General features: G+C 39.7%; 1 protein-coding gene across 1 annotated transcript in view; it reads left to right on the top strand.

Annotated features, from left to right (window-relative positions):
• Positions 1-15,094, top strand: part of LOC147524094 (pyrophosphate--fructose 6-phosphate 1-phosphotransferase subunit beta-like) — a 33,787-nt gene extending 18,693 nt beyond the window's left edge. The window contains exons 3-19 of the mRNA XM_086573604.1: positions 1,501-1,632; positions 1,775-1,945; positions 2,114-2,234; positions 2,411-2,522; positions 5,533-5,620; positions 5,738-5,954; positions 6,876-7,892; positions 7,987-8,049; positions 8,235-8,268; positions 9,297-9,351; positions 9,734-10,305; positions 10,401-11,002; positions 12,061-12,160; positions 12,716-12,818; positions 13,815-13,859; positions 14,025-14,093; positions 14,717-15,094. Of these exons, the coding sequence (XP_086429730.1) occupies positions 1,501-1,632; positions 1,775-1,945; positions 2,114-2,234; positions 2,411-2,517 (531 nt within the window). The 3' untranslated portion in view covers positions 2,518-2,522; positions 5,533-5,620; positions 5,738-5,954; ... (9 more) ...; positions 14,025-14,093; positions 14,717-15,094. The remainder of the gene's footprint in view (positions 1-1,500; positions 1,633-1,774; positions 1,946-2,113; positions 2,235-2,410; positions 2,523-5,532; positions 5,621-5,737; positions 5,955-6,875; positions 7,893-7,986; positions 8,050-8,234; positions 8,269-9,296; positions 9,352-9,733; positions 10,306-10,400; positions 11,003-12,060; positions 12,161-12,715; positions 12,819-13,814; positions 13,860-14,024; positions 14,094-14,716) is intronic.
• The last annotated feature ends 12,541 nt before the right edge of the window (positions 15,095-27,635 follow it).

Below are 27,635 nucleotides of genomic sequence, written 5' to 3'. Positions count from 1 at the left end.
CATTTAAAAAAAGAAACTGATAGTTGTCGGGCATGGTCGCGGCAAACGGTTCATATCAAGAGCATCCGATAAGTGCCGACCGTTCCTACAGATACTAAAGAAAGGCGAGCAATTCTCATGGAGCGATCAATGCCACCAAGCATTCGCCACCCTTAAGGAGTACCTCCACAACACCTCCCATCCTAGCTAAACCAATGACGGAGAAACTCGGGGCTCTATCCGGCGGTATCCGATTTCGCCATCGGTTCGGTCCTATTCAAGGGCGAAATAAAAAACCGATCTACTTCACAAAGCAAGACACTCACTCCGGCCGAACTACTTTTACATAGAAAGAGTCCTTGCTTTATTATACTCGACAAGAAAATTTAATATTTCCGCCCATCCAATCAAAGTACTTAGCGATCTCCCTTTGAAGAGGATTCTTCACAAAGAAAACAAGACTACTAGGATGGCAATATGGGCCAAGAGTATGGACTTAGGTCCCCACGATATCGCAAGGGTCGGTCGTTCACACTTCCTAGCAGATTTCCCAAATTCGCACCCAAGAAAGCGAAAATACAAACAAATAAGGTCTCTATCGTCGATGGTTCCAAAGAACCACGGAGGCGATGGTATGGGAATCGTGTTAGTATCCCCCGGGAGTTGCGGTTTGCTTAGATTTTGCGACCTCCAACAATGAAGCGTTCTGAAGCACTAATAATGGGAATGCATACAGCAATCCAGCTCGATGTAAGAGAGCTCCAAATCTTTAGTGACTTGCAACTGGTTGTTCGCCAGATTGCAAAAGAGTACACTACCAGCGAAGGTAACCTTTCTAAGTACCTTCAAGTTGTTAATAATTTATTAAAATCTTTTAGCGAGCTGATACACCATTTTTTTAAGAAAACCGCCATACGATAGCTTAGCATATCTAGCCACTAAGACACCAAACCGTGTCCCTAGACAACCCGATTATCGAAGTAGTCGACGACCGACCAAGTCTTGACAATTAGACTGTTCCCACTCTCGAAGATCGAGATAGCCAAACCTAGATGCGACCTATTATACAAGATACATCCAATGCAATCCCGCGAACCAAAGCCAAAAGGTTCCACACCAAGCATGTAGCTATTGTTTGGTGACTATTCCGCAGAACCTCATCCGAGATGTATTCTCAGATAATTTTTTTGAAATTCATGAAGGAGAAACCATTAGGTCATTAGCCCACAAAGATCTCCCAAGGGTACTTCGATGCAATTGATGCTAAAGCGTATGTCCTCAAGTGTGTCAAATGCCAAACGTATTGGTTGGATATGAAGTTTGTAATTGGGTGCTTGAAGCTTTTGTAAAAAAGAGGGGTAAATGGAACCATGCCCTGAGCCAAAATTCAAATGCTTCTGCTGCTTTCTTGCCATGTTTACTGGGATTTGTTTTTATGATGAACCTTGAGACCTTGACAAATTTGAGTAGTACAACGAGATATATTGATGGTGTGACGCTCATGATCTTTATTTTGCCCAGGTTGCTGCGAAGAAACAGACTTTGAAAAATGTTACTGACTACATTACATATGTGATTTGCAAGGATGCAGATCTTGACTATAATTACGGTGTCGTACTTATACCTGAAGGCCTAATTGATTTCATTCCCGAGGTGAAAATGTGACTCATATATGTGCATTTTCAGTATTTTCGGGGAACTATTATCTGGTGGATTTCTGATATATGCGTGCTAGGTCACCTCTAGTATGTAGAGTTGCCCTTGACATTTGGGTTCACTCATGTTATTGTTGCAGGTGCAGCATCTTATTGCGGAGCTAAATGAGATCCTAGCTCATGAAGTTGTCGATGAAGGTGTTGTTTGGAAGCTAAAAATTCAGCCTCAGTCTCAGCTTCTATTTTATATCTTACCTGAAGCAATTCAGGAACAACTGATGCTTGAAAGAGATCCACACGGAAATGTTCAGGTGAATACTGTATAATATATGCATGGTTCATTTATTATGAATATGTTTACACTTGACATTGAGGAGATGTTCAGGTGATTACTGTACAATTTGTGCATAGTTCATTCTCTTTGAATATATGATCTGGAGATGTTTGTTATTAATGTCATTTTCTTCTTGAATTTTTAGGTTGCCAAGATTGTGACAGAGAAAATGCTAATTCAGATGGTTGAGACCGAGTTGGAGAAAAAAAGCAAGCTTAAGAGGGTTGATACGATAAGCAGTTCAAAGGGCAGTCCCACTTTTTTGGGTAACCACCAACTCTATATATTTTTCTCTCTCCTTTCTCTTTTCCTGTTTCTTTTTCCTGGTAACATTGTTAGCCTAAAACCATGAACTTGCTTGTGGCTTGTCGGTACAGTGCATAGTTAATTTTATTATTTGTTTTAGGTTTGTTTCTTACATATTACTTGCTTTTACTTGCAGTTATGAAGGAAGATGTTGGTTGCCAACAAATTCTGATTCTATCTACTGCTATGCATTGGGTTATGCTGCAGGAGCCCTCCTCCATTCTGGGAAAACTGGCCTTATAATCTCGGTTTGTGTTTCTTCATTTATTTTTTCGTTTCTGACGGCTAAAACGTAGATTCATTAGTTGTGTTACTTGTGTGCAAAGGAAGAAGATGTGTCCCGGCATAGTGCCGTTTGTTTGATTGAGTCTTAAATACAATATACTTCCAACCATATACAGATTCTTGAAACTTGAATATGGTAAAAAGAGGATTCCCCATTTCCCCGAAAAAAGTTTCTATGACCTTTAAAGCAACCCACTCTTGATTTTCTTCCAAAAAGATATTTCCTTACACAGCTCGATTATTTATTCATCTCCCTGACCCACTTTTGATAATATGCTTTTCAACAAAGCTTAATTGTTTCTATCCTCAGTTTGTGTTTCTTCATTTTTTTTTGGGTTTCTGATAGTTAAGCTTAAAACATAGATTTATTAATCTATATCTATCTAATAAAAAGCAATGGTGTGGAGCCCACAGAGACTCTATCCAATGGTTGTCATTGTCTTTTCTAAGTTGTGACATGGCAGATCCAAGTGTTTGGAGAGTTTGTGTAATTTTATTAAGTTTAATCAATACTATGGGATCTATCCAAAAATCAACCAAAAGTCAACAATTGCAGCTGGACTTATAAATTGTTGGGCTAGCCCATAAACCGTTAATACTCCAATTGATTTGGGCTTATAGATAATGGATAATTGGGATGGCCTTGGCGGCCAGTATTTATAAATTGAGTTGTTTTGGCCGGGTCTTGTGTCAATATTTTACGCCTAAGATCGGTAATGCGCCTTACGGCGAAGCGCGATATAAGTTGTCGGGATAATGTCGCAGCGCGTTGAGGTCTCTCCGGGGGCGTAAAACGCGGGCATACCCTAGTATCTAACAAAACGAGGAGGAGTGGGAGGACAGATTCCACGTCATAAGGTCAGATGTGGTCGACACACCCCCTAACCATAGCCACTCAAAACTCATGGAGGGTGAATTAAAAAGCTTTTATAAGGTGAGTTAAATAGTTTTTCTCACCTCACCCACCCCCACACAAAAAAGTCAACATTGGACAAAATTTTTATGGGTTGAATCTTTTATGGGTTTGGAACCATAAGCATGGACTCAATTAAAAAAAAATTGTAATAGTGGGGATAGGCATTCAAAAATCAGCCAAAAGGCTGGGCTTATAAACTGTTGGGCCTCAAAATTTGACATGGTGCTTGCGATTTATCAATCCAATTGATGTTATTGGGCTTATGGATAATGGGGCAATTGGGCTGGCCTTGCGCCGCGACGAGTTGTTTCGTGCCGAAGACGCATATACACCGTGCGCCGAAAGTGTGACGAGTTGTTTAGATCGCCCGAAAGCGCGGTACGGTATTGTGGCGAAGCGCGGCGATTGTTGTTTAGTGGTCGAAGACACGAAGTTTCGCACGACGCGCGTCGCCTTTGCACCGAAGGCACAACGAGTTGTCGGGGTAGCGCGGCAGGCGCGTTGAGGTCTCACGGGTCGTAGGCACGGGCATACCCTAGTATATATAACAAATTAGGGTGGTGTGAGGCCCCAAAAACCAACCCTAACCTTTGGATCTACTTAATAATGCTTATGATGTGGCGGATCTTAGGGCTTATAGGGCGTGGACAGTATAATAAGTGGCAACAGTCTTGGATCATTGTTTGAAGTCAACAAATGTGGGTTTGGACTTTTTTGGGTGGGTATTTGGGCTTTTTCGTCGGCTTCTCTTGAGGCTTTTTTTAGTCTTTATCTGACATGGGCCAAATCTAGTCGTGTACAAAGGATGCTTCTTAGGAAGATATGGCCTGGCATAGTGCCTCTTGTTTGATTGGTTTTTAAATACAATATACTTCCATCCATATGCAGATTCTTAAAACTTGAATATATTGAAAATAGGATTCGCCGCAGCCCCAAATAAAGTTTCTTTTACCTCAAAAGCTATCCGCCCTTGAATTTCTTATAAAATTGTATTTCCTTACAAAGCTCAGTTATTTATTCATCTCCCCGGTCCATGTTTGGTAATATAGTAAGGCTAAATCTATGGTGCGCGAGATGTATGGTGCGCCATTACATCTCGACCACTCATATCAAAGAGTGCGTGTGTATTTAATAGCAAAAGTACTGATCCAAAGGCCCATATTACCTGCGCACTATACGACCTGCGCACTGAAGACATGCTCATATAGTAATATGCCTTCAGCATGTAAAAAGAATCCAATTGGCGTATCTAGGTTGGTAATTTGGGTGCTCTAGTTCAACCACACCTGTTTAGTATAGTGGAGTCGAGTTATCGCTTACATTGAGCTGCCACTGCCTACTTGGAACCAGTTGGAGTTAGGATAGGACCATGTGGAGCTGGTTGCTCCTATGTGGAGCTCACAGTAGATGGACTAGATTACTCTAGAGCTCTTTACAACAGGTCCCACGTTCTTAACTAGAATTCCACATGCAAGTTAGAAGTCCCTCCGACGGTGCCTACATGACACATTAATGATTAATACACCCTGTAGAAAAATGCACTCACAGGCTGCACACTATACCATAACTGCAATTTTTGTGACAGAGGCTTTTGAGGCTTTGTGATGCTAAAATGGCGTCAGAAATTTTGTGACGGCAATTAGGCGTCAGTATTCGTTTTTTGGCGTCACAATAAATCAAAAGGTTATTTTATTTTTTTAAGAAAATTCTAGAAAAAATTAGTGGCGGCATACAGGCGTGAGATTTTAGCTAAAAAAAAAGTTGAAATCAGCGCACGTGTTCTGCACAAGCGTCAAACTCGAAAGACATCGGGTTTCTTCTCGATCTCAACTCTCTGAAAGAGTGAAACCCCTTGCCCTAAATATGTTCTTCCTCCCCACTTCTTCATATTCCACCTCCTTCCCCTAATTTCGACGACGACAGCTTTGTTTATCCCAACATCTCCATCTTAAATAGAGGTACTCTCTTTTCGATCTTTTAAGGTTACAGTCGATGAAGATAAGTTTTGTTTGTCTTGATTTTTGTTTTGGGGTTTCTAACGTGATTTCGTTTTCTAGGGTTTATAATCTTGTTCCTATGGAGTTTTCTCCATTTCGCAGTTTCTCCACCCAATTTGCATCAGATTCAGAAACGAGAACCATCTGTGTGAGAACTCCACTCTCTTTCTCTACTCTCTTGATCAAAACAAATCATCTAACCACATCCTCTCCTCTCTTTCTCATATCTTCAAACCCCATTTTTATCACTCTTGACCATTTACAGGAATATTTGGTAGTTGGGATCGGAAAATGTGTTGAAAATTGATACAATTCAAGTTGGAAAAAAGGAAGTATTTTCTGCAGAGGAAGCAATAAAGTTTCCTATTAACAAGCTGATTGATGGTGTCCAATTTGTTGGAAAACACGATGGAGAAGTGACGGCCTTATCCATTGGCACATGGATGACCATCAGTTTAGTTTCTGCGTCGACAGATGGCACGGTTGGTATCTTCACGTTTGTTCTGCTCTAGGCACTTTTATTTTGGTTATTCTAAAATGTTCTAGATACTTCTCTAGTTGATTAAGAGGCGTGAATTAAATTCTTATTGTTGTACATTTGGCTTTGTGTCTTTTCTGTAGTTGTGTCTATTTTTCTTTTTTGCCTTTTGCTTTGTTTTATTTAGCTTGCTTATCTGCTTTGGGTGTTAATTAGTTGGGTGTATTGTGTGTGTGTGTGGTGAGGGAGTTGGGTCTGGAGTTCTGGTTTTAGTATTAGCTTTTTGGTTTAGTATTTTTTTTTCTGATTCTAGGTGTTGATGTAATCTCTGAATTATCTCAATATATTTAGATTGATGGATCAAAAATAAAAGTTACATTTGTGGCTTGGAATCATGAAATGATGTGGACAGTGAGGAGGATGATCACATCCGATTTAGGTCGAGGATGACGTGGAAGGGGCCTGATCAGGGTAGGATGGCAACTGATGTTAGTTGTATTTTTTTTGTAAATGGGGAATTCTTAGTTGTAGGGTAGATTTTCCATTTCTTTCTCCTTGCTTCCTTGTCTTGGGATTTTTCCTTGTCTATTTTTTAAGTAAGGCCCAACAGCTGGAACTTGAGAACCAACGACTAGGTATTGAAGTCGTACTAGTCCTAGTTAGCTTGGTACATGTCTGAGTCTCCATGAATAGCCGCTAACTAGTAGTTAGTGCTTCCCCAGATGCTGCTATATTCGCCGGCTTTCATAAGTATGTCTGAGACTCCTAGTATAGGTTAGACACCCTACCGGCTGGTGCCTTTAGGTAAGGATAGCTGAAAAAGAAACCCGTTTCATATAGATCGAGACTTGTAGCTTGATTATTTACTCATTCCATACTGGTAAGAATTGCAGAAAATCGTTCTATAACACTTCTTCTTCTTCAGGATATTCGACAAAATAGAAGTGAATTCTGTGCTGCTGCTGGGTGTTGCTGCCGCTGGTGCATACTGCCGCTGCTGCTGCCACTGCTGCTAGGTGCCTGCTTGCTGCGCTGGTGCGTAATGCTGCTGCTGGGTGTTGCTGCCGCTGGTGCGTACTGCTGTTGCTGGTGCTTGCTACTGCCATGGACCGTAGGTTATATAAGAGAAGGTAGGATCCAAGTTAAATACTTGAACTTGTTCCAAAAGGTAAGACAACAAGGAACCGAGCCAAAGGTAAGAATCACTACTAAAAAAAGCATATTTTATATCGGTTACAAGAATACCTCTATATCGGTTCTTAATAAAACCGATATAATATTCTCTACCAAGATTTCTCATATCGGTTTATATTTTTTCATATCGGTTGCTGTTTTGTCATGTCGTTTACATAATAACTGATATGTTATATCCAACCTTTTATATCACAAAGTTCCAACCCATCTAAGTAGTTAAGTATGTATAATATCACTTACATTTTTTGCAATATAAGAATATTCCGTTTAGATATAAGAATTCGTGTGAAAAGAAAGAAAAGAAACTTTTCGGTAGGCACAAACCAATTCTAGGGTTTGGGAAACTCATCCGCGATGGTTGTCTTAATTAGATCAACCTAGGTGTTCTCGAGCTTCTCTTCTCCACTAGATCGAGCATCTGCTGACTAGGTATCTAGTTCACCGGAATTTTAGATTTGTTTGTTTTGATCCAATTCGAGTAGATGGTGCCATAGGGTTTTGCTTTGTTTGAAGGTAATGTCTAATTTTTGAAATTGTTAGTTATATATGTTACTATGAGTTGGAGTTTTTTGGTTTTTATCCTTTTGTTTGCTTCTGAGATTCATTTGATGTATTATGCTGTATCAAGCTAACATTTTGGTTTGATTGTTAGAATCCTGGAAGTGTTACTCCTGCCACAAACTCAGGGCTTTCACCTCTCCCTCCTGAACGTGGTGCAACAGTTGATATTCCTCTTGATTCTTCAAAGGTGAGATAAATTTCAGGACAGCAAATTACCTTATTAGGATGCCCTATTTAAGCTTTAACCTAAACTCATCATACGATACTTTGTTTTGAATTAGGATATCAAAAAGAAGGGGAAGGAACTCCAATTCAAAGAGGCTGAATTGAAGAAAAGGGAGTAGGTATCTTTTGCTTTTGCCTTAGATGTGTATAAGCATGTGCATGTCGACATTGGATATCTGTGTGCTACATTAGACTAGGTAGTTGATGCCATACATAGAAGAGTATTAACTTTTCATTTTTTGTGATTGTCTTTGCCTTTAGTTAAAAATTAATCTGTTGGTTGCATTTTTTAAATGGCATTCAGGAACTAAATCGGAGAGAAGATGTTGTAGCACGAGGTATTTCCATATGAAACATCATTGTTTTAGAGTTTTAGCTTATGCTAATTGGAGTATATTTTAAAGTAGTTATAAATGTGTGCTAATTAGTGTCTGTGTTATTTTGTAGTTATTGGTGGTTCCTGGTAGCTTTTCAGAAGCAACCACTATACATATTCTTGTTTGGTTTTTGAGCATGAATTTCATGAAGTGTTTCTTATAGATTTGTATTCTGAATGACCATGTCGATTACACGTGTTGCTCTTTCGTTGCACAATCTTTGGATTGAAATTACTTTTGTTATTCTCTTTTCGGGGTGCTTTCTGTTTGTGTAAGGTCATTTGCAATCTCACAAAATCTTTGCTACCATTGCCAGAGAAATATCATGGTGTAACTGATATAGATAAGCGTTACCGTTAACGGTGAGTCTATAGTTCAGTCTTTCTATATGTATTATATATTACTCCAAAAGCATATGCAAATGCCAAAATTGTATGGGTAATAACTAGATATAACAATTTCTTTTGATCTGAAGTATATATGATATGGTTGGGTTCCACAATTCTATCTCAGGGTTTTATTGGTCTATTGCAATTTGTAGGGTGTAGCTCTTTTAACAGTTACTAATACTATGACTTTAATCAAATGGCTTTAAGCGAGTCAAGCTGTTGAGTGTCCAAATCCAGCATGCATTCTTTTAATTTTATTTAGTTATTGGTAAATAAGGCAAGGTTTAGGTAGACAGACTACATAAATGCTTTTACAAACCAAAGATCACATCGTCAATAAGTTTATGCAACTAATACAAGTTACCTCGATCTTTCTGTCTCTATTAAAGATCTGAACCTATTCATTTATCGTAGACTTTAACATCTTTCTCAGTTACTGCGAGAAGCTTTTCTGGCGCATTTGTTAAAGTGCATCTCTATTCTGTTGTTAATTATTATTGACGTCTGCACATGCTTCCAAAAGAAAGACATTACTTTTATTAAGGCATAATCATTTGATGCGTAACCTTACTGCTATCTTATTCATTTTTTATTTGGCAGGAAAACTATACAGGTGGGGTGTTGCCATATCCTGTTACAATCAGCTCGTCCTTTGGTGTGTTTTCTAGCCTTAATTTGCTTTTTCTATTACTGATCAAAATTTCATTTTGTTTTACACAAATTGGGTGACAGTAGTTTTACATAGTGATTATTTCTGTCAACTGTACCGTTATATGTGAATATTGTAGGGTATGTGACTTTGATTGCTAAATATTGATTAATGAGTTGGAGTTGAGATTGGTTAAATTTTTTATTGGGTAAGGTAAAGAGGGAATTGGGTGGTTCTGAAAAATGGAGCAGTTCCTTTAGGAATGTTTGACTCCTTTGGTAATTGAAGAGGAGTACTTGTTTAATGGATGAAGTTTTGTGGGGTTCTTAGAGGCTTCAAATATTTTCTTGACCCTGAAATTGGTTTTAATCAGTGTAATTGTTCATAGGTTGCTAAAGATCTGTTGGAGGCAGCTCTACCACCAAGGTATTGAATGTGCATGAATAAAATCACTATCTTGTTGCAGGTCATGACAGAAACAGATCAATGCTATTATGTAATTCTCAATGCTCATGATGGGGCTGCATTTCCAACTGACAATCAGGCGCCTAGTTGTAGCTCTAATAAGACTTCTGGTTTAAGAATTGAAACTGATTTTGGAAGGCTGAAGACTTCTAAGGTTAGAACTTCTCTCATTCAGTCTCCAAGAATCGTAGTTTGGTTTGACCCATTTATTTGAATAAGTATGTAGGGGGACTTTTATTTCAACTGTATTGTTAGTCTTTCATAGTTTTGTTCTGATTTTTCTTTGTTATGTGATGCATGAGTTCCAATTGATAACCTGTCAAAGTTTGAGAAGGGAGTGGAATATGTATAGTATGTTGCAGTAAATGTGCGTAGAACAGTGTAACGGAAATGAAAAATCAGCATTGCTAGAAGAAGCTACTGCTGATTTTAGATCCAGTGTTGTTGTTGAACAGTCTTATGAGAGCATCTTTCGGAGAGTTACGAATCATTCAGGTTAGTTACTGTACCTTAATTATTTTATTTGCTCTACGTTCCTTGCTCTTTTGTTTTTCTTATCTGTTTTATAATCTCAACTTTACTTTTCACAGATGATGTGATAATGAAAAACAGCGTTGGAGATTATTAAACTGTCTTGCCAGTTCCTTGACCATATACCAGGCAGAGTAGTAATGCTCCTAGCCTCCTACTAAGAAACTGGGATTCGGTCTGGTGGGTTCAGGTAAACAAACGGTTGTACCTTCTATAATATTCCATGAAGAAGATGAAGATGATGGGGATAAAGACAAGAAAATGAGGCCCTTGGTTCCTATTGATTACTCAACGGAGGAACTGCAAGATGTCCAAACTCCCAGTTCCAGGACACCACCACCTAATTTAATTGGCTGCGGCAGCAGAGTTTGCCAAGCGCATTTCAAATGTTAACCCAAAAGAACGAAATGAAGCTGAAAGGGACAGAAGTAGACGAGCTAGTGACAGGTCAAGCTAGCGTGAGTGGGATCACAATGATGAGGCCAGACATCGTCCGAGGGATGACTACAAGGAGAAGATAACTAACCATGACAGGGAGAGTGAACGTGTTAAGACACAAGATAACAAAAACCTTTTGGATGCAAAGCAGTTGATTGACATGATTCCTAAGACAAAGGAGGAGTTGTTCTCATATGAGATAAATTGGGCAGTGTACGACAAGGTATGAGGAACATTCATATGATGTTATTTACTTATTTTCATATGTTGTTTTTTATTAAATACAGTTTCTGCTGCAAACTGTTAAACACACACACACTAAAGTTTGGGCTTGTCTTTCCCTCTTTTTAATGCTCTCGATAATGGAATTTACCCACTTTGCATACAAATGTTATTATTCTAGCATTCGGTAACTGCTCTTTTAGTTAGCTTAGCTAGTATGCATTGTAGCTAAACTCGAATTGAGTCCAGTTCTTGTGCCTGGAATGAACAAAAACCTTTTTCTTTGTCGAGTTAAAATCGTTGCTCTGGTTTTCTTTGAATCCTAGGAGGGGATTCTTTCTAAGTCAGATGACGAACGGAAGGGAAGGCGCAAGGTTCACCAAAGTGCGTTTCGCACTATGTGGCCCCGATCATTGAGTTAATATTTGATATGTCCTTGAGTCCAATGAGGCTAAAGAGTTAGAAGTCTTAGACTCCAAGAGCAGCAATGCATATATAGTATAATAGGTTTCCGCTTCTACTTATCCGTTGTTTTATCTGCTCTTTCCTTTGAATCTGACTAGCTAGGCTGTTCCTAGTAGCTAGATATCTAGGTATCAAGTAAGTTCTATAGTCTTAGACTCATGAGATGAATCTGAGGCTGGATAGGCTTCCTCGCCTAGGTGGCTGGATGGAAAGAATCCTCGTCCAAAGCGAAAGGAAAGACATGCGAAAGCCCGAGCGAGCATAACTTCTTGTAAGTGTAATTCAGAAAGGTGCTTCCAGACATCCCAAAAAGTATCTCATTGTTCCTTTGTGGTAATGGTTGAAAAAAACTTTTATTGTCGTCTTTTTTAGTCATTACTCTTTTTGTTAGGCAAATGGGACTCGAGCCTGACGTCTGATATATGATATGTTGCACATTTGAATATATTGCCATCTGATCATTGAGTTATTTTTTGAGCATGTTGAATTACTTGACATCTAAATAAGAAACTTTTTCATTCAATTGATAATTCTTTGAAACAATCAATACTATTAACTTAAATTACGGTTTAATAGTAACAATTTGTTGTGAAGATGAAGGTTTGGATTTGGAAAGTGATGCTGATGAGCATTTTGGTTTATATTCCTTTCACTCAAGCTATATGCATTAGCATTGAAGGACCTTGAGATGAAGGTGAGTTTATTTTACTCATTATCTTATAATTTTCTTTTAGTAATGCTTATAGCTTTGAATGGTATTTATAGTCATTACAATTGATTGTCAATTGTAAAAACACAGTTGCGCTAGACTGACTACTTATGTTATTTATAGTCAATTGAATGGTATTTATAGTTTGTTATATATGAAATTAAAAAATGTTAAGATCGAATAGGGAGAACCTTTGCGCTGGACTGACTACTTGTGTGTCTTTGCCATGTGCACAAGATATAAGATTAGATGAACTCTTACTTCACTAAAACACAATCGAGCTTGTGTTATTTCACTAAAACCACAGTTGCTTGTGTGTTATTATGATTAAACCTGAAAATTTATGCCTCATACCCATATTAAAAGCAAAGTATCTTGGCTAATTATACGCAACATCTATGTTAATGTCTAGATGGTGCGCATGTGTACAAATTCTCATAATATGGGTTTCTTAAAGTCAATAAGTTTTTGTCCTACTAATGTTATATATCCTAGTTCATTATCACTTCTCGACACCTTAAATGTATGTTTACTTCATAGGTGATAATTGAGACTCTAAGGATGGGGAACTACAAAGTTAATGTGCAAGGCCATGAAGATGTGGAGATAAGGGGTGGACTATTTTCATATATTTTAAGTTTAGGTTTGAAAAATCTTTGTTTCTTTTTCTCGTGTAACTTGTGGTTTATTGTGCTTACCAATACTTCAATGCATTCACCAGTGTAAATAAATTGTGAAACGTTATGACATTGCCTTCGACACCGGTTTTTGTTGCGTTTTCAAACCTAGAAGTTTTATGTTTAGTATGTTTTGACTATCTTTAGTGTAAAAATATGTTGGAACTAAACTATCTCTTGTTATAATTTAAATAGATCAGTCTATCTAAACTCTGTTAAATGAAACAGGCATAGCATGTGGCATTGGTTTGTCTCGCCTTAAAGAATGGAGGTGGTCTATATTGAAACAACTTGGACACTTTCTAATAAGACTTTCTTTTTATGTAGCTAGTTGTAAACACAATGTAATGTAGCATAGTACTTTCACTTGGAAATTATAAGTATTTATTCTACAAGTGACTTCATAATTTTGAAAGGGATGGAATGAATACTATATATTCTTGAATGAGATTGATGGTGTAATTTTGTATTCTAAAGAGTGGACGGTGTTTTAAATGAGTTCTTTTACAGGGTCAAAGACTGTAAGGTCACAGCAACCAATAATTTTTTTTTTCCTAAAATATATTTTGTGACGCCAAAATGATGTCACAAAATTTGTGATGCCTAACATTTTGTGACACCATTTTGACGTCACAAAAATAATTGACGCCAAATTGTGACACCATATTTGTGACACCAAAATAGTGTCACTAAAATTATTTGTGACGCCATTTTGGCGTCACAAAAAAACTGTTTTGGTGTAGTGACAGTAAACCAATATGACGGATATTGTAAATCATTAACTTAGGGCGACATAACTAACAAATTTATGGTACGACCTTTCGTTAGATTTAGTGTACAAAAAATAAAACACTGTTCATGAATGATAGTTTTATTTCTCTTCCTGAAGCCTAGTCCTTCTATAATTGAAAGAACATGTACCATTAAAGTATTTTTGATCTTAAGCTTCGTATTCTTTTCAGGTAAGTTCAAGCCTGTGATCAAGAAGGCAATGTTGGAGCTCCAAGGTAAGAACTGTTTAACATTATCTTTCCTTCTTTTGTGTTTTTCAAAAGAAAGGAATTTAGCATAGCTGACTCAGTACTGAATGTTACCATGCTTTTATGCTGTCTTTCCTTTTCTGGCCCTTACCAAAAAATTAATCAAGTTTATGTATATTAATGAAATTTCAGGTGCTCCATTTAAAAAATTTGAATCCATGCGGGGAGAGTGGGCCATCAAGAACTGATACATCAGCCCAGGTTCGTGTGCATGTGCATGTTTCCGTAGGGTAATCTGATTGCATCTTTACCAGTATTCAAGTACTTGCTGTTGAAGTTGCCAGTTACTAAAACTTAATTGGTTCATTGTCAAAAGTTTTCATTATGTTGGCCTAAAGGCGACACAGCTGGTTATAAGATGAAGTTATTTATTAATGATGAAGTAGGATCTTTATTCCACACTTTTTTATACATAATTTATCTAATGCCCTAAAGACTCACTTAGAAGATAAATTAGAACCTATTTTTTGTTGATAGGATCTGTCAACCATGGAGATCGTCTCCACAAAATTTCAGTACATTTGAATATATTTAACGTTTTGAAAAGATGGTTGCAAACTTAAAACTTCTGGACTGTTTAAACCATTTCAAAGTTCACTTCAACTTCTGACAAGATTAGGGTTTTTCAAATGAGCTGAATGTTTGTGGAAAATGGTCTAAGTTTAGTAGATCACATCCACAAAACATCAGCCGTTGGGATGTTGTATAAATGTATATTGACCCTATTATTCCTGACCTAACTCAAGTCTCAAAATTCAATATTTTTAATATGTTTTGGAGTTTTTGCGTCGAGATTGCTGATTACATGGTTGTTCCTGTGACAGGTCCCATTCAGTTTAATGGTCCGACATCTAATGACATCAACCACACTCTTTTACTGGAGCTTGGAGTACAAGCTTAAAAACATAGAGCAGAAACAAATGGCTGAAGAAAACTGTACAGATAAGTTTTGAATAATTCTGAGCTTCTTGATTTTGATTGGCTGCAAATGGACCAAGGATAAATGGGTCAGCAAGTCTTTATAGTATAAGAACAAAAAGAAGTTGCTTGAGCGTATAAACGACTCATTGTTCATGGTTGTTAGCCCTTTGGAATTGGTGTTCCCATTGAGAACAATCTGTGAAGTAGGTACTTGGTAGGTTCATTTGATGGTATGAGCTAAGAATGTGAGATAATTATGTTTTCTTTTGCATTTGATGGTCTGAGCTGAGAGTTGTGTTTTGTTTAGGTTTTTTTTGGTGTGTGTATTTGTTGTGTTTTTTGCCTTAATTAGAATGTCAAAGATATTGAATGTTGCATGTAGTGAAGTAGTTAAAGGACAGGGACCACGAGAGAAGCATGAACGCGTTGACCACGAGAGAGACTGACTGACCACCATTGACCGTCATTTTTTCATGTTTTTCTAGCAATAGTATGGAGAAGATTACTGTTATGTGTCCTTGGGGCTTCCTAGGAGGTACACTATCAACTGAAAAAAGCAACCTTGATGCTCTTCAGACCAAGGAAATTCCAGCTCAACGAAGAACTGTGTCTTTTTCCGATAAAGTGCATGGGGAACAACCACAACACCTTGATGTGGAAGACCTACCCACTCCAGAGATGAAAGGCAATATGCCTTCGATCAAATTGCCGAAACAAGCGGTGGAACGAGGGCGACAATACTGCAAATATTGCTTGATTGGAAGGCTCGATTTTCACAAAATCAAGCTTGAGGATGTAAAAAGTATGGCCGCAATCAAATGGAAGTCGCAAGGTGACTGGAAGATCATACCGCTAGGTAAGGGATTCTTTATGATAAGGCTAACTTGTGAACAAGATTGGAGGAAAATTTGGGGAGGAGGTCCATGGAATTTTGGTGAGCAAACATTGCGGTTAACGAAGTGGTCTCCTGATTTTGACCCTGATGTGCAAACCAAAACCAATGCAGCTGTTTGGATTAAGTTTCCCAAGCTTGGCCAACAATACTGGGACTACGAAATACTTATGTCTATGGGAAGGGCATTCGGTTCACCAGTCGGAGTTGATAAACATACTCTAGATAGAACCTTTGGCAACTTCGCCAGTGTTCTGGTGGATGTAGACTTATCAAAGCCAATACCCAGTCAGTTTTTGGTTGAGGAAGATGAGGGAAAATCTTTCTTGCAAGATGCAGAGGTGATCCGCCTTCCAAAATTCTGTGGGCATTGCAAATCTGTAGGGCATTTGGTTGCCGAATGCAAAGGGCTACAGAAAGAAATTAGAAGGGAGGAAGCTCTTAAGGAGGTTACCCATCCAGAACCAACCAAGCAGAAGAAAAAGAGGAGTAGGAATAGGAATAATCAGAAAGAGCAACCAGGTGCTAGTGGAGTTAAGAATGCGCAAGGAATTGGGGTCCTTTCTCAAGAAGATGTGCCCGCTGCTGAAGCTCTGGAGGGACAAAACATGGTTCCTGTCCTAGTTCTATCTCCAGTTTTGGAAGCGGAGGTACCACATATTTTTGCTTCTACTGCGCACCCATCACCGGTCGAGCAACCAATACTTGTTGATGTGCACTCTAAACAACCCGGCCTTGCTATAGCGCAGGCTGAATTTCTATCAATTGTCGAAGGCCTAACTCCATCAGTAAACACAAATGAGCACACTCCAGCTAAGTCAGCTACAAGAACTCCACCTCCAGTTAACGTTGTAGCCAGTCCTACTTCAATCGTAACTCCAGTCCATCCTACGGAAGTTGTGAGAATGGTTGCAGTAGATAAAGGACTTGAATTGAATGCAGAGAGGGCAGAGGATCCTGTTAATGCAAAGTTTGTCGATGTTACTTTAGTAGATTCCCCTAATATTGGTAGTTCTACAAGTATTAGTCGCTCTTCTGCCGTATATAGTGCTAACTGCAGTGCTATTCAGGAATCTCAATTGGGCGGTTTAGTGACTCCGAAGAATAGATTCAAGGTTTTGGAAGAAGCCGACAAGCTTTTACAGTCAGGAAACTGGGCTGACCAAGTAGAAGAAGAGGAATGGCAAGTCCAAACCAAAAAAGGATATAAGTCCTTGAAGCAGGTGCAGGTTCAAATCACACCTAACTCAGGGACAAGATCTCATCCACTCAAGGAATGATGAATACAATTTACTGGAATGTCAGGGGAATCAAGAGGCGAGAACCTTGGTCTTACCTTGAGGAACTTGTAAGTGAATTTACTCCGGATTTCTTATGTATTGTTGAACCTTTAATAAGACCACCTGCCAGGCTACCTCCATTGCTTAGTAGGATGCGTTTTAGTTCTAATTTCCTTCATAATGATATACCTAATAGAGTAGGTAATATCTGGGTCTTTTGGAAGGAAGGTTTGGATATAAACCTTATTGGCTTATCTCACCAGCAGATCACAGTCAAGGTGGGGAATTCTGTTATGTCTTTCGTGCATGCTAGTTGTGCATATGGTATTCGAAGAGAACTTTGGGATGAGTTGTCTTTTCTAGGAAGTGGTTGTGCAGCATGGGCTATTGTAGGGGATTTTAACATTGTTACTTCTTCCACAGAAAGAAAGGGTGGTGGCATCCTTTGTTTTGCAGCAGTTACAGAGTTTAATAGTTTCATTCATTCCAACGCTCTTGTTGACTCTACCACTATGGGCTTCAAATACTCATGGTGCAATAAGAGAATAGGGGCCCAAAGAATGTATCAAAAGATTGACAAAATTCTTGTAAATCAGCAGTGGATTGACTCTAGTGCAGGTTGGAGAAGTAGAATTATGAAGAGAAAACTCTCGGATCACAGTCCAATTGTGGGGTGGAACACAAAGATACCTAAACCAACTAATATTCCTTTTAGATTCAAAAGAGCTTGGATTCTCCATGCTAACTTGAAGGAAGTCATTGAGAAGAGTTGGTCTGAGCCCTTGTTTGATGTTCCTATAAGGAAGGTCACAAAGAAATTGAAAAGGCTCAAGATGGTATTGAAAGATTGGAACTATAGAATCTATGGTAACTTCGAGCAACACATCAAACAGATTGATAATGAATTGGAACTTATTCTTAAAGACCAAGAGTTGTAGCCTTTCGATCCTGAGTTACATAAGCTTGAGCAAGACAAAGCCACCGAACTAGAAGAAGTTATGAAAGTGCAAGCAATGATGGCAAAGGAAAAAGCAAGAGTTTCAGAAGCTATTGAAAGGGACCGAAACACTGCCTATTTTCATGCAACCACAAAAATCAGATTGTCAAGATCTCAAATTGTGGAGTTTAAAAATGCTGATGGTACTCTACTTAAACAACAAGATCAGATCAAAGATTACCTAGTCATGGCATATGAATAGAAATACAAGCACCATGAAGTGACTATGGACCAGAATCTTCTTAATCTTATTCCTCGATTGGTCTCAGCTAATGATAACGTTTACCTCACAGCTATTCCTTCAAGAGAGGAAGTGAAGGATGCAGTCTTTGCTATGGATGCATATAGCGCCCCGGGCCCTAATGGATTCCAAGGCATATTCTATCATACTTTTTGGAGTATTATTGGTCTCGATGTGAGCTCAGCTATCATATCTTTCTTTAGAGACAATGTTCTTCCTCAAGATATGAACTCTAGCTTCCTTGTCTTAGTTCCTAAAGTTGAAAATGCTAGCAATATAAACCAGTTTAGGCCTATTTGTCTTAGCAATTTTCTTTTCAAGATTATCACTAAAATTCTTTCTTTGAGAATAAAAATATTGTACACCACATTATTAGTAGGGAACAACTTGCTTTTATCCAAGGAAGGACAGGGACAACTGGCATAGCTCTTGCTTCTGAGATGATGAATAAGCTAGACACGAAGACTAGAGGAGGCAATGTGGGAATCAAACTAGACATCACACAGGCTTTCGATTCTCTCAGTTGGGAATTCTTGTTGGAGGTGCTCTCGAGATTTGGTTTTAACCAGGTGTGGTGCTCTTGGATCTTGACGCTCCTCAAGAGTGCAAGAATTTCTATTATGATCAATGGAGGTCCGTGTGGTTTCTTTGGTGCTGGTAGAGGGCTCAAGCAAGGGGATCCACTATCCCCTATTCTTTTTGATATAGCAGAGGATGTTTTTAGTAGAGGACTCAACTGACTTTACAGTTTGGGCAAGATAAAACATATGGCAGCCGTTGGCAACTGTTCGAGTCCCACTCATATTCTTTTTGTTGATGACATTTTTGTCTTTGCAAATGGAGACATTAGGGGTCTCAAACTCCTAGAGAAGCTTTTTACTTCTTATCAATATTCAGCAGGCCAATTCTTTAATGCCTCAAAGAGTAAACTTTTTCTTGGGGCTATGATAGAAGCAAAGAAACAAAGAATAGGAGAACTCTTCGGTTTCCAAGAGGGTTGACTGCCAGAGAGATACCTTAGAGCACCTATTTTCAAAGGAAAAGTAACTAGAGCTCATTTGCAAGTTCTAGTGGATAGAGTCAAACAAAGAGCAAGTGGGTGGGTTGGGAAAATGCTTTCCTTTTAAGGTAGAGTAGTGCTTGCCAACTCGATACTCAACAGCCTACCTATTTACAATATGGCAGTATACAAATGGCCATCCAAATGTATAAGAGAATGTGAAGCAACCATAAGATATTTTGTATGGTCAGGTGATCCAACTGTTCGAAAAGGTATTACATTGAAGTGGGAAAAGGTTTGCAAGCCCCTAGATGAGGGGGGGTTGGGTCTTAGGAAACTAAGAGAACTCAATCTAGCTCTTCTCATGAAGCTTTCTTGGTCCCTCCTTACTGAGAAAACAGAGTGGAGCAAATTTATGCTGAGCAAGTTCACTATGAAGAGTGGGCAGTGGATCACATACTACAAGAAGTCCTCGGTGTGGCCTGGGTTGAGATGGGCGCTTCAAGAAATGGCTCCACATATGGGCTGGATTGTGGGAAAAGGTACTGACATAAACCTTTGGCAAGATGCTTGGGCTGGTAATGCAATTGCAGAATTTGTCTAAGGCATTAACTGGAAGGAATTCAGAGCTAAAGTGTCGGACATCATAGTTGATAACAATTGGGTCATTCCATCCCCAGTAGCTGCAGTGCTTAACAGAGTTGGCATTGATGTTAACTCATTATTGCCACCTTCCAGAGATGAGCATGACAGAAGAATATGGAAGCCAGCCAAAGATGGAATCTTCTCTGTAAAAGATGCATTTGAAGCAGTTAGGAAAAAAGAAACAAAGGTGAGTTGGCATAAGTGGATTTGGTGCAAGCACATACATCCTAGGGTTGCTAGTTTGGCTTGGAAATTGGTTCAGAGAGCGGTGCCCACTGATGAGAAAGTTAAAAGGAAGGGCATTCCTCTCGCTTCTAGGTACAGAATATGTAAAAAAGAGGAGGAGTGTGTCTCACATATGCTATGGGAATGTGATATTGTAAGAGAGTTGTGGTCTTGGCTGGGTGCACTTTTTAAGGTCTCACTTCCTATTTTGGACCTTCGGAATGTCATGAAAGCAGCGAGAGTTCATAGCCCCATCAGGAATGAGCTTTGGAACGCAGGAGCAGTTCAACTAATGACTCAAATCTGGAAAACAAGGAACAAAATCCACTTTGAAGACAGGAAGCTAAACTTAATGCACCTGAAATCAGAGGTAATTAAAGGAGTCAAAGTTTCTAGTCTTATTGCCACAGGGACATTGTTCAACACTGTGGATGATCTGATTATATTGTGCTTCTTCAACATACGGGGGAGAGCAAGAACATCGGGTAGAATCAGAGAAGTTTCATGGGTTCCACTACCAGGTACAATCAAAGCTAACACTGATGGCTCTGCATTAGGAAATCCTGGGATTGGAGGTGCGGGTGTGATATTCAGAGATCACAATTCAATTTTTGTGGCGGTTCTTGCACATGGAATGGGAGTCACCTCAAACTATGAGGCCGAATGTACAACAATTGTTCTAGCAATGGAACGAACTGTAGAGAACAACTTGAAGAGGCTATGGTTGGAAAGTGACTCGATGACGGCAGTTCTCTCTTTCAGAAAAGGCTCCATTCCATGGACCTTAACAGCAAGATGGAAGAGGGCAACTCAAAAACTCGATCACTGGTGCATCTCACATACATTGCGAGAGGCCAATTTTGGTGCTTGGATCACGACGCAGAAGAAGAGCTACTATGATTATGGGAGAAACATTTTGGAGCACAAGCAGACCCCTATTCATCCCCAGTATAGAATGTCCTCACAGGACCTACTATAGATTTGAATAGGATGTCTGTGCTGTTTGTCTTAAGTTTAACCTGTACTCTCGATGTAACATTTTTTTTATTCTTACTAATAATATCCCTACTTGTGTGCGAAAAAAAGGTCTAGCCCTTGTTATTAATTTTTGTTTGTTTGGATGTAATGAGAAGAAAATGACATAGCTTCAAAATGTAAAGGGAATTGTCGTAGGCCACCAAAGATCTTATTTTCTCCTTTAGTCCATCTATGCACAGTAAAACCGTTCCGATTATTTGGTGTAACTGCCCTGTTTATTATAGAGAGTCGACCTGCAGAGCCCATCAAATTCTAGCAGCTGTTCTTATGAACAACGATCATACTTGTTTGGAGCATATGTCGAAGTGAAGGGTGAAGTAGTTTTGAACTTCACTTGATTAACTCCTCAGACAGAGCTTTATGGACATGCTTAATTGGGCGTCTTTGATCAAGTTGGCGTAGTGTGTCGTCTAATTGATATATGTGAAAATGTTAAAGAGTTTGATTCTTAAGTGCTAGATATGAATGTTGATAAGTTGTTTTTAAGGTGATTCTCATCGCCTAGTAGAACAGAACCATAAAAGCTATAGTAGTTCTTGGTTGCATTCCATCTTTAAATCAGCTTCATGTCCTCATTCTGAGGTGATCTTTACCATGGAGGTGCGGCTGATGCCTTTGGAGTACGACTTTGAGTGTTTGACGGAGACATTTCATTGTAGCAGCTTGTGTGTTTATAAGTAATTAGATATCTCACTAGATTGGTAATGGATCTTTGTATTAGATATCTGACGGAGACACTACTATGCTAGATGCTAGTATGCTACATCGTAGAAAAAATAAACTGGAATACTTGTTGAGGTTTATACCAATACCAATCGATTCCCCCACTACACAAATAATTTGTATTTGAACACAGTTCAACTCCAGACAAATTCTAAATATCAACTACAACTTATACTAACATGCCCAACTCGCTAAACAACTATTAACAACAGATAATAATGTAAAGCAGTAAAAGCAAACCACAATACAAAGATTTACCGTGGTTCGGCCAATGGTGCCTACTTCCACAAGAGCTAGTTCTTTATAAAGTGGGAAGGAAGATTACAATCTCTCCTTTCAGTTTCTCACCTTACTAGATCACTCTTATCTCTTTACAGGGTTGTCTCTCTGTAAAAGTTATCTCTCAATCTTGATAGCTTTCAAGATTGGGTTTTCTCTGACTTTTGTGCTGCCTCTCGTGTGTTTGGTTTTGCCAAAAACCCAAACATATAAGCCAAAACTCGTGGTTCCGGAAAAATAGAATCCTGCCAAAATAGGCATGGGTGCGGGTCGCTCTCGGAATTGTGTTGGGATGGGCGCGGGTCGCGCTCCACTTGTTGGACGATGTCCAGGCGATTGGGCACAGGGTGCGCTTGGTTCAAGACCAATCGGGGCGCGGGTCGCGCTCAGACTCCTCCAAGCATAAATCAACTCCTTTTCTCTCCTCATGTGAGGGATAACGCCAACAATCTCCTCCTCCCGAACAGTGAGGGGGGATACCTCCATGCAATTTCCAAATCAACAGGAGGAGTGTCTGCCATTCCGGCAATAGCACAACAAACATCAAACTTACCTTTTGGTAAGACTTTGATCATCATATCCGACCCGTTCTTGTAGGTATGGATCTTCTCAATGCACAAATGCTTGTCTTCGAGTACTTCTCTAATCCAATGATAATGCATGTGTATGTGCTTGGATCTAGAATGAAAACTCGGATTCTTGCTCAAATGGATGGCGCTCTGACTGTCACATAGAACTACAAACCTGTTTTACGCTTTTATCCCTAGTTAAATCAAAAACCTCTTCATCCATAACAACTCTTTTGCAACACTTCGGTTAAGCTGCAATATACTTGGCTTCTGTAGTGGAGAGGGCAACACACTTTTGCAATTTTGATTGCCAAGAAACTGCTCCCCCTGCAAAAGTAACCAGATAACCGGAGGTGGAATTCATCGAGTCAACATCACCCGCCATGTCTGGATTAGTGTAGCCTTCAAGTAAGGGCTTACTTCCACCAAAGCACAAACACAATTTGGAAGTGCCCTTGAGATATCTCAATATCCACTTAACACCTTCCCAATGTTCCTTACCCGGATTTGACAAAAATTGGCTTACAACTCCCACGGCGAAAGCTATATCCGGTCATGTACACACCATTGCGTACATCAAGCTGCCTACTGCGGATGCATAAGGAATCTTTTCCATCTGATTGTGCTCATGCTCACCCTTTGCACACATCTCTTTAGTTATCGCGAACCGCCACCAAGCATTAACCGGTCGGCGGCCCGGCGATCCATGTTGAATCTCTTCAACACCTTTTCAATGTAGCTTTCTTGAGAAAGCCACAACTTTCCACTCTTTCTGTCATGAGTGATCCACATCCCAAGTATCTACTTTGCTTGACCTAAATCCTTCATCTCAAAGGACTTACTCAAGTCTTTCTTCAGCTTGGATATCTTGTTGATGTTTGGGCCAACTATCAACATATCATCCACATACAGCAATATCACTATGAAATCCCCATCTGGAAATCTCTGAACAAACACACAATGATCGGAAGCAGACTTTTTATATCCTTGCTTCGCCATAAAGGAATCAAACTTTATGTACCACTGCCTCGGTGCTTGCTTTAACCCATACAAGCTCTTTATCAGCTTGCATACTAGGTGTTTCTTGCCTTTGACCTCAAACCCCTCTGGCTGGTCCATGTAGACATCTTCTTCAAGGTCTCTATGAAGAAAAGCTATCTTAACATCTAGCTGCTCAACCTCTAGGTTCATACTTGCGGTCATACCCAATACCACCCGGATAGAAGTCATCTTCACTATAGGAGAGAAGATCTCATCAAAGTCAATCCCTTTCCTTTGACCGAATCCCTTCACAACAAGGCGAGCTTTGTATCTTGAGTGAGGATTGTTCTCCTCATGCTTGACTTTGTATATCCACTTATTCTTGAGAATTTTTCGTCTTTACGGTTTCTCAACTAACTCATAAGTGTGATTCTTATGCAAAGAATCCATCTCGTCATGCATGGCCTTCAATCACTTCTTCTTATCTGTACCTTCAAGTGCCTCTTGATAGGTCATAGGTTCTCCACCATCCGATAGTAGCACGTACGTATGTGGTGGATACCTGGTTGAAGCTAGTCTCTCTCTGTCTGACCTCCTTGCCTCATCTGCTGGTGCCTCAGGAGGATGCACTTCTGCTTGCTCTGGTGGTGGTTCATGCATCTCATCTGTATCTTCAATACCAATAGGTTCTATCCCATCACGAGCAATATGATTCTCATCATGAGCTTCAGGCTCATGGTTCTCTGCATTCTCAATGCCTTTTGCACGTTCCACAGTAGGAACTTCTGGTTCTGAATCAACAAGATCATTGGTGGAAGTCAGTAGCTTCTCACCCTCCTCAAAGTCTGCTATGGTTTGGTCTTCTAGGAACACAACATCTTGACTTCGGATTACCTTCTTGTTAATCGGATTATAGAGTTTGTAACCAAATTTTTCATCTCCATAACCTAGAAAAATGCACTGCTTGGCTTTGTCATCAAGCTTGGATCTCTCATCCTTCAGAATATGTACAAATGCCCTGCACCCAAATACCCTCAAGTATCCATAATCAATATCTCTGCCTGACTATACTCTCTCTGGATAGTCACTATTCAGAGGCTTTGACGGCGATAAGTTGATCACATGCATGGCTGTACGCATTGTTTCTACCCAGTAGCTTCTAGGTAGCTTAAAGTGAGATAGCATGCATCTCATCCTCTCTACAATGGTATGGTTCATTCTCTCTGCTATTCCATTATGTTGCGGTGTCTTGGGAATGGTCTGCTCATGATGAATCCCATGACTCTGGCAATACTCTTCAAACGACCCAATGTACTCGCCCCCATTATCTGAGTGAATACACTTTAACAACTTCCCAGTCTCTCTTTCCACCATGCTATGGAATTTCTCAAACACGCCAAGTACTTCATCCTTGGTCTTCAGACTATAGGCCCATATCTTTCTTGATGTATCATCAATGAATGTCAAGAAGTACAAAGTTTCCTGGTGGGACTTTACTCTTATAGGACCACATAAATCAGTGTGCACTAGTTCAAGGACATTGTCCTTTCTGTGAGACGGGAATCTTTGGAAAGACACCCTGTGTTGCTTTCCTACCAAACAATGAGTACATGTATTTAAATGTGTACCTTTAATGTCTGGCAAGACCTTCTGCTTAGCAAGAACTTCCATCCCTTTTATGCCCATGTGACCGCGATCTCTTGTGCCACGGTTAGGAGGAAGCTCTTCTTCGCGATTCACTTCGCTTTTACAAAACTAGCTTGTGTTTTGTAAAGAAAGCAAGTTTTCTTTCCTCGGCTGCTACTGATGGAACCTCTGCTTTCGGTTTTAGCACTCGCTACCAAACGAGTTTACAAAGCCATCGTCATCTAACTTCCCGCCGAAATTAGGCTTAAATTAATGTCGAAACATGTCTTACATCCTTGAGTGTCAAGGTGTAGCCGACATTGGTTTCTACGGTAGTGAAGAATCCCCGTAGCGGTGTAATAGCGTGATAGGATGCTCCTCAGATCTATCACCCACTCAGTATCCCGACATGAGGTACTAAGACAAAGACACACCACAATCGACCTGATTCTCACTAGGCGTCGACTAGTGCGGTGAAGATATCTCCGCCTCAGTTTCCGTTCCTCCGCACCATGTTTTCATGTACACGGTTATTCTTCTCATCCCTCTTCGTTCTTACACTCATATCCGAAGTGGCCCTTGGTAACCAATAGTAACATTGCCTCTCTGCTTTTAGGAGTTCTAGCTTCACCCCTAGATTTATACGTCATCACCTCTAGAACGAGATGGTTTTCTGCTTTTACCTCTCTCTCGTTTCTCCGTGAAAAGGATCTCTGAGTGAGAGGAGCTGCCTTTTGAACTCCTTCTAGTCTCCTCATTCAACAAAGACGTGGTAGCCATCTCCATGGTAACTATTCCATCCTTGGCTTCTCCGTGTAGAGAGACTGCTAATGTCTCCCAACTTTCGGGTAAAGAGCTTAATAGAAACAAAGCCTCAACTTCGTCTCCCAAATGAATCTTCATCAAATGCATCCGATTGATGGTATTACGTAATTGCTTAAGATGCTTTCGGACATTGAAGAACCTTCTTGGTACCGTCGTGGTCGGCAAACTTCTTAACGACCAGCACTTTGTTTCCACCCGACTTCCTCTCATAAAGGTCTTCGAGTTTCTTCTACAAACTGAAGGTTGTAGTCTCTTGGGACACATGGTGAAAGACACTGTCGTCAATTTACTGTCGAATGTATCAAATCGCTTTTCTGTCAAGCTTTTTCCACTCAGCCTCATCAGTCTTTTCTGGTTTAACTCCCCCATTCTTAATGGATAGTGCCAAGTCCTTGCAGTATAACAAGTCTTCCATCTTGGTTTTCCAGATGGTGTAGTTCTTCCTATTCAGACTCGTCATGCGAGTGTTCACGGACTTGTCTATCTCTATAAGTTATTTAAACTCAAATATTCTCTCAAGAGTTTTGTTAAACACCTTCCAACCAAGATTTGGATAATACCCTAGGCTAATCTAATCAAGGCTCTGATACCACTTGTTGGGGTTTATACCAATACCAATCGATTCCCCCACTATACAAATAACTTGTATTTGAACACAATTCAACTCCAGACAAATTCTAAATATCAACTACAACCTATACTAACATGCCCAACTCGCTAAACGACTATTAACAATAGATAATAATGTAAAGCAATAAAAGCAAACCATAACACAAAGATTTACCGTGGTTCGGCCAATGGTGTCTACTTCCACAAGAACTAGTTATTTATAAAGTGGGAAGGAAGATTACAGTCTCTCCTTTTAGTCTCTCACCTTACTAGATCACTTTTATCTCTTTACAGGGTTGTCTCTCTGCAAAGGTTATCTCTCAATCTTGATAGCTTTTAAGATTGGGTTTTCTCTGACTTTTGTGCTGCCTCTCGTGTGTTTGGTTTTACCAAAAACCCAAATATATAAGCCAAAACTCGCGGTTTCGGAAAAATAGAATCCTGCCAAAATAGGCATGGGCGCGGGTCGCTCTCGGAATTGTGCTGGGATGGGCGCGGGTCGCACTCCTCTTGTTGGATGATGTCCAGGCAATTGGGCGCAAGGTGCGCTTGGTTCAAGACCAATCGGTCGCGGGTCGCGCTCAGACTCCTCCAAGCAGAAATCAACTCCTTTTCTCTCCTCATGTGAGGGATAACGCCAACAATACTGAGATTTTCTGAACCGCTGCTTTGTAGCTCACAGATTTCCTAAACTGACAAGGGTGTCCATGAGAGTTAGAGTTGTGTATGCATATACCGGTAGTCCAATGACAACGGTTATACAAAGTCTTGAAAATATTGGACGTATATATTCATGTGAAGGCAAAAATGGAAACATAGCAGAGAAACATGAAAGTATATATCGGAATCAGTTAATGTGGACGAGGCAAACCTCGTTGCAACGAAGGCGTGG

The sequence above is a fragment of the Coptis chinensis genome, chromosome 1 (assembly GCF_015680905.1).
Source record: "Coptis chinensis isolate HL-2020 chromosome 1, ASM1568090v1, whole genome shotgun sequence".
Lineage (NCBI taxonomy): Eukaryota > Viridiplantae > Streptophyta > Magnoliopsida > Ranunculales > Ranunculaceae > Coptis > Coptis chinensis.
Note: the sequence above shows the minus strand (reverse complement) of the source record. Positions and strands in the feature narration are given on the sequence as shown.